The sequence below is a fragment of the Ceratotherium simum genome, chromosome X (assembly GCF_057802395.1).
Source record: "Ceratotherium simum simum isolate JZ-2026a chromosome X, ASM5780239v1, whole genome shotgun sequence".
NCBI classification, from domain to species: domain Eukaryota; kingdom Metazoa; phylum Chordata; class Mammalia; order Perissodactyla; family Rhinocerotidae; genus Ceratotherium; species Ceratotherium simum.
Window position 1 is genome coordinate 103,071,567 of NC_141940.1, and position 17,102 is coordinate 103,088,668.

General features: G+C 37.6%; 1 protein-coding gene across 4 annotated transcripts in view; it reads left to right on the forward strand.

Moving 5' to 3' along the window:
• The window catches only part of LOC101392552 (dystrophin), a 760,070-nt gene that overhangs the window by 402,354 nt on the left and 340,614 nt on the right, over window positions 1-17,102 (forward strand). For all 4 annotated transcript variants that reach the window (XM_004435057.3, XM_087426760.1, XM_087426761.1 and 1 more), the window contains exon 12: window positions 27-183. In XM_004435057.3, the coding sequence (XP_004435114.2) occupies window positions 27-183 (157 nt within the window). The remainder of the gene's footprint in view (window positions 1-26; window positions 184-17,102) is intronic.

Here is a 17,102-nt window from a genome sequence, read left to right on the forward strand (position 1 = left end):
CATAGTTTGCTCATGTGATTTTTCAGGTCCCACTTGGAAGCCAGTTCTGACCAGTGGAAGCGTCTACACCTTTCTCTTCAGGAACTTCTGGTGTGGCTACAGCTGAAAGATGATGAGTTAAACCGGCAGGCACCTATTGGGGGCGATTTTCCAGCAGTTCAGAAGCAGAACGATGTACACAGGGTAGGACATTTTTAAGCCTAGTGCCTTGCACATAGTATGCATTCAGTGACTATTTTAAAATTAGTTTTGATGGAAATTACGTTGAATAGAAATCTTTTTTACACCTCTAATCCAAGGGTCAATTATAAATAATTCAAGCCATTATATTTTAAATGTCAAAAGTGTCTGCATTAATAATATCCATTAAGAAATTGCCTATCTCTTTTGGTGATCTTTAAAAATGTTTTATTATGGAAACTATTGAACATATACAAAAGAAGATAGAATGTTATAATAAACACCCATGGACCCATCAAGACTTCAACAATTATCAATTCATAGCCAATCTTACTTCTATATCTCTACCCTGTCCCTCATTATTTTAAAGCAAATCTCAGGCATGGATCATTTAATTCATAAATATTTGAGAAAGTATCTCTAAAAGATAAGGATTCGCTCTTTAAAAGTAACCACATTGCTAATATAATGCTTGCAAAATGTCAATAACTTTATCATAACAAATATCCAGGCAGTATTCAAATTTCCATTTCTCACATAGTCTTGAATGTTTTAGCAGGTTTTTTGTTTGTATTTTTTTTGATTTCAATAAGCATTGAAATAAGGTCCACACATTGCGTTTGGTTAATTTACCTCTTAAATCTCTTTTTTTTTTTTCACTTTTTATTTGGAAATGATTATAGATCCACGGTAAGTTACAAAACTAGTACAGAGAGTTTCCCTGTACATTTCACCCAGTTTCCTCTAATGGTTACATTCTATATAACTATGGAACAATAATTATTCTCATCTTAACATGTAATCAATATAAAAATTTACGCTTACAACGGTTACAGAACATCTTAACTCAGACAAGCCACATTTCAAGTGCTCATAACCAGACGTGGCTAGTGGCTACCGTATCGAACAGTGCAGTTCTACAGGTTTGATCATATTCAGGTTTGAATTTTTTTGGAAAGGCTGCTTCATAGGTGATAGCATATTCTTCCATCATCAGGAGGTACATAATGTCCTGTTTTCTCTTTTCTGTGTGTGATTTTGGCAGCTGTTAATGATCAATGGCTAGGAGTTGCAATGTGATAACTGCCTATGTCTATCATTTCTTCATGTATTAGCTGGAGTACTTCTATGAAAAAAAAATTTACTCATCCACTGTTTGGGTACCCAGTATACTTTTCATATAGGATATGTGGGATAAATGTTTCTTCTTTACCAATCTTCAGAATAACAAGTTGTTCACTAGCATCTTCCAACAGTGATTGATTGTTTCTTTTTTCTTGTTTTTCATTATATTTCTGTCTTCTCTACTACACAATGAATGGGGAAGGCAGAGATTTGGTCTTGCTCACCTCCAAGACACTATTACCTAGCAAAGTATCTGGCATACAATGGATACTGATAAGTGTTTTTGTAATGAGAATAAAAGATACATGAACAGAAATGAATAGCAAACCAAGTAAATTACTACCAAACAATAAAAGCTTGATAAAATGGTACCACTTTTGTATGTTCAGCACTTAAAGGAAAGATCTCTACAGAGACACAGCCAAAGGTGGCATCTTGAGGAAAGGTCAAGGGTTTATATTATTCCGGAGAAGAGGATATAGAAGATTGCAAAAAGGGAAGAAAAAAAGAAGGAAGACCCAAGAGTCTTTGCAAAAAATTACCAAGGAAACTGCCAGTTTCTCCTTTAGCCATTCCCCCTCATATAATTCAGAATACTAAATTAGCTTTCATGGTAGGGTGGAATAATGTAATAATGATATTTTTTAAATGTTATAACTTGGAATAAATAGTGAAAACATTCTGGTGTATATGTAGAAGAGCATTCATTGAGAAGGATGAGCATTTTAAATAGAATGTATTATATGATATAGTGAAATGAGAAGAATTTCTACCAATGGTGTAATTTTGTTCTAGTTCCTGAAACCAAAGAAGATGAATCATTGAACAAATGCACTAGGATTCATGAAACTGAGATTCTAGTCATATTCTGCCTTAAGTTAGATTGTGATTGCTACTTTGTTCTTCAGTTGAAAGATGAGGAATTGGGTCCACAGAATTTCTACAGTCCCTTCTAGGCAACATTTTGTTATTAATATTACCTCACTATCCCTGGTTATTTGCTTTTTTTTTTTTTTTTGTGAGGAAGATCAGCCCTGAGCTAACATCCATGCCAATCCTCCTCTTTTTGCTGAGGAAGACCAGCCCTGAGCTAACATCTATTGGCAATTCTCCTCCTTTTTTTTTCCCTTTTTCTACCCAAAGCCCCAGTAGATAGTTGTATGATATAGTTGCACATCCTTCTAGTTGCTGTATGTGGGACACCACCTCAGCATGGCTGGACAAGCAGTGCGTCAGTGCATGCCCGGGATCTGAACCTGGGCCACCAGTAGCAGAGCGTGCGCACTTAACTGCTAAGCCACAGGGCCAGCCCCCTGGTTATCTGCTTTGATTTTGTCGGGGAAGAGGGAGAATCCCCCTCTACCCTTTCCCTTAAGGTTCTTATGGCTGGCCAAATAATTAAAAGACAGGTTAGCAGGAGAAAATAATACCAAGTTTAATAACATGTATACACAGGAGAAACCAGAGAAACTGAGTTTCTCCACACAATAGTGGCGATTCTGATCTTAAATACCATCTTCAGCTAAAGACAAAGGAGGATGTTGGGGGTGGTAGTGGTTTGGGAGTTCAGAGGGGAAGAAGACAATTCACATGGAGATAGAAATGCAAATGTTTGTCTGACAAGTCTTTTCAGGGGCACCTATAGAGAATGTGGCCAGGGAGAGACAGAAATTTTGATAAAATGGGCTTGTTGGTGCCTTTCCTATTGTAACATCTATTTTGCGTTATATTACAGCCATCATATGATAGTAACTCCTTTCTGGAACAGGTCTTCTGTGTTAAATTCTTTAGGCAGTTTGGGGGAGGTCAAATGTCCATCAGAGAAAATAATCAAGGTAAAGAGATATATTTCAGGGTGGTCAATTTTGATCTCCCACAGTTGCTCGCTAACAGTGGTAAAATGCTAGTACTTATCAATCTCAGTCTTCTTACTCAGGAATCTCATGACAATTAACATGCATTTGGGAGATAGTGATGCTAGAGTCATGGGTAACACGCACCAGACTGAAGTAAATTGATCCCCACTGGGCTAGTGTGCTTGTTCAGATACCCACCTGTTACCTTTCTTTGACTTTTCAGGACTTCCAGACCATTGATAGCTCTGTGTTCTATATATTAGGTCCACTGCTCCTCTATCTTTACCTCCCTCCAAGTCCAACTTAGATTCAATCACCAAACATTTTAGTAACTCTTTTCTGAAACCCTACAATCCTTTGCTTTATTGTCTTTTTGTTGCTGCAATCTACAAAATTCTAAAGCTTGGAGAATCTAACTAAATGCTTTCTCCTATCCAAACAACCACAGAGCAGACTGGTATAGTACCTTTTCAGGATGACCAACCTCCAGCCTTCCATTGCCAATACATCACTGGGTCAATTTACCTCCAAAATATATCTTGACTCTGTCTACTGTAGTCATCGCCATAGTTACAAGAGACCATTTCTCCTAGCTTTTCTGCTTCTGCTCTTGCCACCCTACAATGCAATCTATGTTTCGGTCAGAGTAACCTATGTAAATACATAAATTGAATTATGTCAGTCCTCATCTTAACACTCTTCAGTGGCTTCTCAGTGCCCTTGGGAAAAGACCAAAATCCTCAGCAAGGACCCCAAAGCCCCATCTGGCTTGCCTGGCCCCGACCTTCTCTTTTCTTACTGTTCTTCTTCTTGCTCGGTGGATGCTAGCCATTCTGCCTTCTTTTGGTTTTTCCACTTCTCTATGTTCCTCTCAGGTGAGGCTTTGAACATGCTGATCCTCTGTCTGAAACTCTTTCTACCCATACCTACCCCCTCATAATTTCCTGGTTAACATCTAATAATCCTTTACATCTTGGTTCAGACATCAAGCAAGCTTTTCCCTGATGCCCACATTTGACCAGATCTCCCTTTATATGCTCTCATAACACTATCTACTTTTCCTTCTATAACCTAACGTTCTTTGTCATCGTGGATAAGTGTGACTATCTAAGTAATGTCAACCACCCTCACTAAACCATGTGCTCCAAGAAGCTTTCTTTTGGGGAGAGGGTTGTCATTTTTATACCCAGAATTTTATAAAGTGTCTAGTATATGGTAGACACTGAATAGGTAAAGGAACAAAGGAATTAAGGAAGGAAGGTAAGGAAGGAGGAAGGGAGGAAAAAAACAACCCATGAACTAATCTTAACTTTGTTCATTCTTCTCTAGTCCACTGAGACCAAGGGCAGGGAAAGACAGAATAGAGAATGATGTTCCTTCCTCACTTGCAGAATTTTTCTGTTTATTGCCCACTAAGCATCCTTTTGTAGTGTGTAGAGCTCTTTGATGATTTACTTGTGGTCTGGCCCAATGTTTTCTCTTCGTAGCCTTAAGAAGAATCCTTGTCACAAAACACTCTCCTCCCTCAAAGAACATCATCACTCCTAAGTCTTGACGAGAGAACAACTTAGCACCCTGTTTTGTTACATTTACGCAGTGTCCCTTTTCTAGTTGTAGTGGAATGGCTGTCTAGTTAGTAATGCTCATGTTGCCTGTGGACAAAAAGATCAAAGGAAAATCCTTGGAATTGGGTCTCTCCATCAGATCTTCTGAACTCACTTAGGAAGAGAGAAAGGAAACACAATCACTACAAAACTCTGTCAAGCTCTAGTCTTTGACAGATTTTATATTTGTAGACTTTTGTTTTACCTTGCCACGTTTCCAGGATTATAAATTGTCTCGCTCTTTATGGGTTTCTTGATTCACATACTGTTTATCTAGAATGTTTGGTATCAAGATGGGTCACTTGCTATTGTAAACTTGTTCCCCGTGTATTTGGTGTGTCACTTTGTTTTAATCACCTGCTGACTATGTATTGTAAATTATTAATGCCCTTGGTTGTGGCTTTTTATGGGAATACAAATCCTATGAAAATGTCAAAAGTTGAAACTATAGTCAAATATTTTTCACTTTTCTATAAATCAGGATTTTATAAAACAGGTCATTTATATTTTCTTTGTATATCATTGCAGATTAATGATAAAATGTTATAGCAAAGTATTTACGTTTTGTACTCTTTACTTAAGGCAAATGTATATGGTCAGTCTCTATTACTGTGATGGAGGAGTATGTCGTTTTCCTGTAGGTAAGATGCCAAGGAAGTCCACAGAGGTAGTTGGGGACTGCAGTCTCACTCCCCAAAGCAATTTTTACAGCCATAGGAGTGGATCTCTGTTCCCCAAACCAGCTGGGCAGCACGACAACAGCAACTGGAATGGCTCTCAAGACTAATTAATAAAATAATGCTCCATATGCGGTGAAGTGTTATAAATAATTAAAGCTCAAATGTGCCTTAGCAAATATAAACTGACCAATTTTTATATCTTTTGAATACATTATCCTGGCTTTTATGGTTCCTCATTACTTGCCTCACTAGACTGACTCGTTTTCAATTAGTGTGTATTATTCTGGTCCAGATATATTTTTAAAACTGACTTCCTTTGTTTTACTTGAGCAGTCACTAAAGTGATATTTATTACTTGTCTACTTCTGTGATTAACCTAGAGAGAGTTTTAAAGGAGCAAATCATAGCGGGGAATTTCTAAAGAGAATTACAATAAACCGTGAGCTTATTTAATTCCCTTGTCCTACCCCAAATCCAAATAGAGATTAGGTCTTGATTATAAGAACACTGTAGGTAATGGCTTTTTGTCTGCATTTTTACTAACGAAATTGTTTGTCATTAGGTTTTCATCTTTCAATTAAAAAATCTCTATAATTCCTTCCCTAGAGACCATTAAGGATACCTTCAAAGCTTCCTGAAATTTTCTGCTTAAGATTTAGATGGAAGTAATCAATACATATGTTATTAAAACAGTGGACAGAAAGCCATTATTGCGTGGATGCTGTTGACAAATGAAAAGTCTTGAATAAAGTAGTTTACTTGTTCATTCGTCAGGTCATATATTATGCATGTTCAGTTTCTTCAGAAGTCACCACAAAGTGAGGGAGAGGTTCAGAAATTCAATAAAATTATCCTGAAATCATGGTGTAGATTATACATTTATTGGAGCTAAATCTATTAATGCTGGCCTGCTTCCTTTGGGTATGTTTTAGTATGTGTGTTAGCTTGATGAATTCCCTGTGTTTTCTTTCCACAGGAATAAAAAATGTCTTTGGGTGCCATTTGTGAATGTTAAGATTCAAGTCAGCTCTGTGTCAAAAAAATATTGCATTGTTCCCTATCACCTCTGAAAAATAACAAAAAAAGGTTGTAATAGAGTGATTCATTCCAACATTTGATGACCTGGCCCCTTGGAGTTTCTAGATAAGTTTGGTTCCCCTGCAAAATTCACTGTTAGTTCTGTCCACTCTAAGATGTCTGCTTGGTTATGCTGGAGGAAATAGACATCTTTTTGGTCTATTCTTCATCACTAATGGAGTAAGCTACTTTTGTATAAGTTTGATATTTTATGCAGTCATATTTAGGAATGCTGAATAAAAAAGATTTTAAATTATTTTTAGAACTACATTTCTAGGCATTTGAGGAAGTCTTCTGAAAACTAGCTATATCATCAAAACTTAAGAACAGAGTCATCTATGATTTGCTACTTTTCTTTAATGACTATAGTAAAATAAAATACGAATAATTTACAAGTTGACTTTTCTACCAAAGTCCTCTTTCTAACCATGTCAAAATATTTTGCTGTCTTGACAAATACTCTTAAGAATAATATTCATAGAGTATTTTGCCTTTACAAAGCACTTTTACACATGTTCATTTAATTACAAATGAACCCCTGATCTTTTTCTGTGTTCTTCCTTTTACCAAAAAAAATTATTTTAGGAAAAACTGTACCATAACTCAGACTCCTAGAATTTATTGATTCTTTCAGTAATTATTTATTGAGTACCTACTCTATGCCAGGGGCTGAGGATACAGTAGTCAACAAAACAAGACTCTGCCCCCATGGACCTGCAAATTTTAGTGAGGGAAATACACAGTAAACCAATAAATTAATGTATAAAATCACGTCAGGTTATTGCTATGAAGAGAAAATAAACAAAACAGGAATAGAGAAAGACTGAGAGGTAGTGGCTCACCTGAGGTGGTTATATTTGAGCGAAGGCCTATGCGAGTGAGTGAGCCAAGCAAAGACCTTGAGTAAAGAGTATTCTAGGCAGTAGGAGCAACAAATTCAAAAGCCCAGGTGTAAGAACGGGTTTGGACGGTTGTTCAAGGAATAGCAAGACAGGTTAGTGATAGGTTATAGAGAGAGGCAAAGGTCAGATAATGAATTGTCTTGTCTGCCATAGTTTGGAGGTGGATTTTATTCTGTGTGTAATGAGGCGTCATAAGCAAGGATGATGTGATCTGATTTATGTGTTCAGAAGCAGACTCTGGCTCCCATATGGAGAATCGGCGGGAGGAGGAGCAAAACTGAAAGCAGGGAGAATGTTAGGAGGGTGTTGGAGTCATCTAGGAAGGAGACAATGATGACTTGAACTAGAATGGAAATAGATATGGTGAAAAGTTATTTGATCCAAGATATATTTTGAAGGTAGAGCTGATAGAACTTTAGAGGGGATGTGTAATGTGAGAGAAAATGAAGAGTCAAGGGTGACTCTGAAGTCTGTGGTTTGAACAAATGGGGAAATGAGGATGCCATTTATGGAGACGGGAAAGACTTCAAAATGATCATGGATAAGGGTGCGTACGTGGAGCAAAACAAGAGTTCTATTTTTGGATTATGGTGATAGACAGAGACAAATGGTATGATTCAGAAATTATTCACCACTTACACTTGACAATCTCAAATTTTGGCTGAGCCTCTTGAGAATGGATATAAATTAATTTGTCACAGGGTTTCCTAATAAACCATTCATCTTGTACTGTTGCTTCAAAAGGAATTTCCAAAATGTAGGGTTTAGGCTCAATGACCTAAGACCTAATTCTCTAAATGACCATGGGAACAGATTGAGTTTTCACCGGTGATTTCTGAAGGTCAGCTCAGAACTTAACAACATTATTGTCAGTAGGAAGTGACTTCCCCAGTGGTTGTTGGAAGCAGCCCAGCCTTAGGATTGAGAGTCAAACAGCTGTTCAAGATGCTGTGTGGGCACTAAACCATTCCTCCATAGTATTGCAGATCTGCAAGCAGGCTGGACTCTATTCTACTTCACGCCCTTGATCTCAGAGAACACAACTTTCAGTTTAAAAGACTTCAAAAAGAATAAATCTCAATGAGAAGCTTGTTAAACGCATTTTCCCCCTAAACACTCAAAACTGTTCTCTCACTGAGTTGGATTAGATTTTTACAAAAATAATTTCAGGCTTGAAACAGGTCCATTTACTTTTCAACTTTGCTTCCAATTGATTGAATCTCATTTATAGATGTTGTTGTTCATGTTGTTGACTGTCTGAAACAATGGCTAGATCTATCTGATAGTGTAATCCCTTATCTTCACTTTTATTCAGAAGTAGAGTGAAAATAAGATGAAACTTTTCCTATCTTCTTTAAAGACTATTACGTAGTCAAACTCAGAGAAACAGAGAGTAGAAAGGTGATTGAGAGGGGATGGGGAGAGGGGGAAATGGGGAGTTGCTGTTCAACAGGTGTAAAGTTTCAGTTATGCAAGGTGAATAAGTTCTAGAGACCTGCTGTACAATGTAGAGCCTATGGATAACACTACAATATTGTGCACTTAAAACTTTGTTCAGAGAGTAGATCTCATGTTAAGTGTTCTTAGCATAGTAAAAAAATAAGGATGATTATGACCTTTCTTTATAACCCATATGCCCCATTTTCATAGCTTCTCTAATACCAGATCTCGAATGAATACGTATTAAGAGAATCCTTTGTCTTTCCGGGTTTTTTGTTCTGTTGTCACTGCCTTCAAATTTTTTTCTTTCACAAATCCCTACGAATTTGCCTTAGATTCTTAGAGCCAAAGTTCCTGCTGCTCCAGTTAACTACATTTCTGGATCTTGCCCTTTTCCAAGATCTTGGTTTCAAATTAATTGGGTATTGATTGTCCCTAAATGCTGATTCACTAAATCAGCATTTTGTAAATAAAATATTTCCGATGTGTTGAGACAATAAATATGGTGGCTCTTTAAATAAGAAAGGTCATTATGGTGAGAGAATGTATTCAGCAATTTTCTTATCAGAAATAAAACCAGTATAGGAGGCATACAGACAAGGTAGAAATAATATGGAAACTAGAATGGTAATGTAAGATGACAAAACTATTAAGCACTGATCAAATTGCAAAGATGACTGTGTTGATGTCCTTGTCCTATGCCTACTCAGTAACCATTTGTTGAACAAATGGCACCGTTGGATCACTTTAAATTTTAGGGTCTGTCTAGTGTTTTTTTGTTTTCTTTCTTTTCTTTTCTTTTTTTTTTTTTTGTCAGGAAGATCAGCCCTGAGCTAACATCCATGCTAATCCTCCTCTTTTTGCTGAGGAAGACCAGCTCTGAGCTAATATCTATTGCCAATCCTCCTCCTTTTTTCTCCCCAAACCCCCAGTAGATAGTTGTATGTCATAGTTGCACATCCTTCTAGTTGCTGTACGTGGGACACCGCCTCAGCATGGCCGGAGAAGCGGTGCGTCAGTGCGCGCCCGGGATCCGAACCCCGGCCACCAGTCGCAGAGCGCGCACACTTAACTGCTAAGCCATGGGGCCGGCCCTGTCTGGTGTTCTTTGATCTCCTATCTAATGCTGCAGACTAGAGGAAAAGCTCCAACCAACTGTTCAAACTATGGAACTTCTGAATGTTGACATAAACATTTCCTCTAGGGAAGAAATCACTGGGATAAGAAGGCAGAGCTAATCAGGCCTCGTCTTGAGGAAAATCCATCCAGTAACCCAAAGGTTACACTTAGCTTTGGATCTGTAACATAAGAATAGGCCCAGAATAAGATCTCTCTTGATGGCATTAATTTTTTCTCTAATAATTCATGAGACCAACTTTCACCCTCAAGCATGTTCTGCATCTGAAGCAACGCGGCCTCCATATAACACACTCTGGTTTTCTAACTGGATATTCTATTATTTTATTCAATAGTATTTATGGAGTATCTACTCTGTGTCAAGATATGGCTATAATTTTTATCATTAGTAATGATGCCTAGGAGAGACTATCTCAAACTGCCACCATGTAACAGGTCTGTGGCCAATCAATGATCTAAACATGTTGATAATAGAATATTAGAACTGGATGTATGACCTTAGATAAGGTGTTTTGCAAACTCCTGCATTTTACAAATGAGGACACGAAGGCTCGGGGAGATTTTATGACCTACCTGTTCTAGATCATGCAGCCAAGCTTTGGCCCAGCCCAGACTTGAACTTCAGGTCTCCTGCCACTCAGAGCAGTGCTCTTTTCCCCCTTGTTCAGTCGGCCTCCCAGGATGGTTCTGTAAAGTTCTGCTAATATGGAAATAACGTGTAGTCATTCCATCAGATTTCAGCCTGAATAGCACAAATATAGCCTTGCCACTTCAATGGGAATATAGGTAAAATTCAGCTCCATGGAAACTGTCTGTGACTGAAGGAGATCTGTGTTTTGAAAAGCCAGGGCTTTTACTCACATCCGTAGTAACAGGACCGCTGTGTCCAGGTGAAAACAGCATAGCTTTTTTCTCTGAAATGCTGGTACCTCTCGTCCTGCCCCTCTCTTCTTTGTGGTACATCAAGCAGATCAGTATCTCACCCTTCATCCCCTCTACACCTGGTTCTGAGCTACTTCTATTTATGGTATTATTAAGTATTTGTGGTAATATTCACCATATTTTTTCTTCTGCAAACAGGAGATGTAGGAAAAAAAACCCAAAGAATCAATGACTTGGTTCTTCTCCGTTACTTTCAGGTTTTTAACGTTTTTGATTTGCTTCATGGCCATTAGGGTTTTCCACTTATGTGTCTTCCAAATTATTAATTCAGGGAACTTTTATTTTTTTCTGTCACTCACTTTCATCCTGGCTTAAGAGTTTCAAGATTTGGATTCTAAGTGACTAATGAACTGATGGCTTAGGTAAATCCTAACTTATCTGTACTTCACTTTGCATTGGTAAAACATTCATAGTATACGAGTCTCACCACAAACATACCTACTCAATCAAACTATTGACTCCTTAAGGACGAAGATTAGGTCCCTACATCTTCCCTATCTTATACATAATAGATTCAAAATAAATATTTTTCAATGAACTAATTAATCAGCCAGCAGTCAAGCACCCAGTTGGTTATTATTTGTGATGCATAAATACTATCCATCAGGTAATTTCACCTTCAAAAGAAATGGATTTACCTTGGGATGTACTGCTAGTATAATTTTGTAGTACACGCTTCATATAAGTTATTTTGTGAACCTTAAGAAGCTGAAGGAAAAATGTCAATTTAGTATGCCTAGTTATTTCTCATTCCGAAGACAGAATATTATTTTCTTCTCATGGAGATGCTCTAAGTCCTTAGTAGTTGCTTCTAATTCTTCCACACCACTGTTTCAAACCCTCAGGCCTGGATCTTTTGGAAAGATGAAGAGGAAGGTATGGGGAAAAGGATGGGTTTTAAAGAAAATAATTTTATCTGTTCAAAAGATTCAGGAAGTGAATATCTTAACATTTGAATACTGACGTCTCAATAATATAAAGATATAATCTGTATGTGTATGGAAGAAGGACTCTATATCTGATACCTTTTTCACATCATCACTTGAATGTACCAATTTGTCTGATTTAAAATAGTAATCATAATCTATGAGACAAAATCAGTATTGTATGTGAATATAAATTTTCCCAAACGCCATTTAAATAGACTTTCTTTGAGAGACAAGACACTTATTATCAAAAAGACAAGTCTCTTGACATTGAATGTTCTTGTTTTTGTTTAAAAATGTCTCCATTTCCTTCCTTTTAAAGTGCAATGAACTATTATAACATACGGGTTATGGTAAATTGATTAGATAGTGAAAAATTGATTTTCCATTATTTTAATGCAGAATCTTCGTGGGATTTTTTTTTGTCATTGTTGTTGTTTTTACTAAAGAAGCATCTCTTTTAAACTCCATGCTACAAGGACTAGTGATGCCCACTGCCCAGGACAGTCTGGTACATAGTAGGTGCTCAAAATTTGAATGAATAAACGAAAGAGGACTTTTCATATAACCATGTTTAAAATGATATATTCCTATTTATAGTTTTTTCCACATAATAAGAAACATTCCTATTTTCTTTATCCTCTCATTTTCTTGAACCAACTATTTCTCCTTTTTTTCTGGGATTTTTACCCTCTTTGTATTTAGTCTAACTCTTCCTAAATTCTGAAGATACAGTCACTTAACCCTCTCTTCCATCCACTTTCTTTTCTTAATTTCAGGCGACGATGTGAAAATAATGGTGCTTATGTCTTTGTAATGACAGAACTTCCTTTGTCTTTTTTTTAGACTCATTTTAATCCTCAGTGACTCATATTTAAGAAATGAACTGTGCAGCTGTGGTGGAGCTAAGCCCTTGGCAACAACTTGAGGGGCAAACAAGTGGTCTCTCACAATGGAGGGATGGTCCTTAACCTTGAATTATTTGCTATGCAGTTTTAACAATGGAATTGCGTCATCAAACAGGGTCTTGGACTTTTTCATTTTGATGGGCCCTTCAAGATCCATATCCTAATTTTACAGACCTTGCTCCAACGCTTATCTCTACTTTCTCCTGTCTAGGTCTTTAATATATCCCTCGTTGCTTTGGTGACCAACTGTCGTGGTTTGCCTGAGACTATCCTGGTTTCAGCATTGAAAGTCTCGCATCATGAAATACTCCTCAGTACCTAGCAAACCAGGACAGTTGGTTACTCTACTCCTGCCTTCCATCTTTCAGTCTATGTTCAAACAGTTCCTATCCTAAAAAGAGCGTATCTTCCCTTTACCTGTGATCCTCTCTATCTTCCTCTTTTCCCTCTCAAAAAAAAAAAAAAAAAAGATATTGCACAAATAGTTTTCCTTTAAAATACTTACTCCCTCTTCTCCCACTCACTCCTCAACTAAACCTACTTCTGAGGCTACTGCCCTCCGCTGGAATTGCTCTCACGAAGTCCAATGAACACTTCTCAGTGCTGATCTTGCTTTACCTCTGCGTATCATGTTTGGACACTCTTGGTCACTTTCTTCCTCTCTCTCTCGCTCTCTTTCTTTGATAGTTCTACAAACTATCCCCTCCTTTCCCCCAGTCTTTCCACCTATCCATTCCTTTTTGGCCTTTCATGCGATCCAGTTCCTCTGTCTGCCCATTAAATTTTTATATTCTGCAGAATTTCTCTTTAGGCCACTCCACTGCCTGAGCAATCTCATCTACCTATGTAATTTTAATCCTTGCCTATATGCATAATTGTAGGTACTCAGTGGATATTAGCTTAGTGAGAAAATGGACTCCTAAATCTCCTTTCTTCTCCCTAAACATTAGACTTGATATTTATTTCCTTTTGGAATGAATGTTACCTCTCCAAGCTGAGTGTATCATACCCCCTTACTCTCTTTCCCATACAGATCCTCCCTCATATTAGTGTTGGGTTTTTAATATCCATCTTTATTAATTTTATCCTGAATGTGCACGGGAGGTGTTCTAGATCGGAGACAGATTTCTTTTGATTACTTTACAGTAAATATCCTCACCAACCTCCTCCCAAGCCTTACCCCTAGGGAGTCATGAGGAAAGCTGATCAAAATTTTCCTACATGAGTGGCTGGGTACTCCATAGGTGAGAGACCAGGAAAATGTATTTTTCTCTGCTTATAAAGGAAAAGGAGGCAGTTGTCCCTTCTCCTCCTGAAAAGGTCTCCTTAGAAATGCAGTGGGGCTGAGTCCTAACTCCAATTTCTCCAGGAGCCAGCTAGCCCCATGTGTCTCGGGTTTTACAACCTAGAAATGTCTCCAAGATCTGGGCTTCATATTTTTTGAAATGTAAATACCTAGAGAGGTAGCCACTCCAGTCTTTCTGACAACTTGGAGCTCAACGTAGGAACCTACTCTAGGCTATAACCATTTGGCCCTCTTGGATCAGAGAAATTAACTAGACAAATGACTGTAGATCTAATCCCCATGGTATGGGAAGGTTCTCAGGAGGCTAGAACTTTTTACAGGTATACTGAGAAATCCAGGAGAGTTTATTTCCTCACTTTTAGTTTAATTGCACCCTGCATTCACTCCTCTCCTCAACCTAGAAACTAGAAGTCATCCTTGCTCCTTCCTCTGTCTTATCTCCAGCATCTCCAACACCAAATTCTCACACCTCCACTCTCGAAACACTTCCCTAGTCTATCTCTGTCTTTTTTATTTTTTTTTTTTCTGGTACTATCGCCCTGGGTCAGATCTTCATAATCTTTCCCTGAATTCTTGCAATTGCCTCCTAACTGGTCTCTCTGATTCCGTTTCTGCCCTTCTCAAATACATACTCTATTAATGTCAGGGAAATCTATTTGAAACGTACACATGCCCACCCTGCTCCCCTGCTTAAATCCTCTCAAAGATTCCTGAGTACTTAAAAGACAACACCCAGCCTTCTTAGCAGGGCATGTATGGTCATAGGTGGAGCTTCAAATTCTGGTTTAAAGGTCTAATATAGTTTGAGATGACAGTGTCCTGCCTCATCTGTGGCTATGTCCTCTCCTTGTGCTTTACATTCTAGAAACACTGGCCTACTTGAGATAACTATGTATGCCATACTATTATATCCTGTATCTTCACGCCTGCATTTTAATCGTCTTTCTTTCTTTCTCCTCTAACCTACTCTTCCCTGGCTAACTCATGTTCATACTTTAGAATTCTTCGTGAATACTATCTTCTCCCAGAAGCCTTCCCCGGTTTCCTTTCCCATTTTGTGCACTTTCCACATTGTATTGAAATTATTTATGTGTTTGACTCTTCTACTGTATAGTATAAGTTCCTAAATGGGAGGGGCTATTTTACATTCAACTTTGTATTTCTAGTCTCTGGTACAACCACTGACACATAGTAGTTCAATAAAGGGAGCCATTATTATTTTTATAATCAGTACTGTCATTATCAGTTGCCTCCTGTCAAGTCCAAATGGAGACACTAGGCAAAATATAATTTGCTTGAAATTGGGGAAATTATATGTATGAGAAAAATACAAGAATACAAGAACTATATACACATACACACATGCATGCACACATGCATGTGCGCACACACGCACACAGATTTCAAATGAAATATTAGAAGGAGAATCAGCCTTACATGTAAGCAGAGTAAATGACCCACCTATTGTGTATGATTTCAAGGGTGCAAGAATATCCCACTGTACAGAAATTACATCCCCATCCACAGGCTGAATCCTAATATTCCACTTATAGAATTTCATTATTTTGGTTCAAACACCTTGCCTCTCTCTACTGAATTGTAAATAAGTATGCACGATGAATCATTTTGCAAAGTATCAGACTCAGGATTCCTTTGAATGGTGAGCACCGTTAGGATTTTATTTATAAATATGTCATACAATACAGTTCTGGACCACTCCTACAATGTAACAATGTATCAGAAGTTTAAAGGAGATACTGCTAAGTTTTCTCCCAGTAACAGAACACGGCTTCAATTTGATAGGCAATGTTACTAAAAATAGGATAGAACTGTAAAAAGGTATGAATAATTAAGCCCTAGATCAGGGCATTTATTACTGTTGTTTTTACAATGATCTATTTACATTTATGTGGCACTTAATACTTTCATTAACATCTTCACTTCTGAGATCACAGAATCTGGGCCAATAATTATCTCTGATGGTTTCAGAGTATCTGTTTCTTTATCTTAGCCTTACAGGATGTCTCACAACCCTTAGCACTAGATTATGTATGAATTTTATTGTTTTCACTCCATTTCTAGTGTGTTAGTTTTCTCCCTTCTTTTGGTCCAGAAACTTCTTGAAGGCAGAAACTATGCATTTTGCTTTTCTTATACTCCTCTGTATCAAGGAATATTACAGATTAGAGATTAAAATTGATAACTAGCCTAGATGACCTTAAGATACCTACTCTAGATCTACTTATTTAAAGTTGTTCCCAAAATTTCTACCTCTAGCATACCTCAAAATATTTCTACCATTCTCAAAGAAGTCACAATGGATGATGTAATGGGTATTTTTCAAAAGTATTAAATTTGTACTTAGTTTACTGTTAGTACATCATTTTATTTGTTGTCAGACATTTTGACAGAACTAGCCAATGATTATGAATTGGATTAGTTGTATACTTCAATACAACCTAAGTTCTTCCAAATGGCCCTTCAGGCTTCCCATTATGTTCTGCATATGTATTCTTTTGCGTATATTTAAGTCTTCATTAGCCCTGCTAGGATTTTGCAATATATATCTTGCAACTTTAGCTCCAGCTTTCAAGTTTGGCAGTCAGGTTATATAAATAAATCACTCTTATCTTAATTTTATTTATTTATTTATTTATTTATTTATTTCCCCAAAACCCCAGTAGATAGTTGTATGTCGTAGTTGCACATCCTTCTAGTTGCTGTATGTGGGACACGGCCCCAGCATGGCCAGAGAAGCGGTGCATCGGTGCGTGCCCGGGATCCGAACCCGGGCCGCCAGCAGCAGAGCGTGAGCACTTAACCGCTAAGCCACGGGGCCGGCCCCTAAATCACTCTTATCTTAATGGAAGGGCATTAACATATCTTGAAAGCTCCCCCATTCTCTCCAGGATAGTTTTACAAACACAATGGTTTCCTGCTTAAAAAATGCTCTGTATAGCCTTCTTTATCATTTTATGACTATCAGTTTATAAATAAAGGAAATAGAAATTGACCTGGG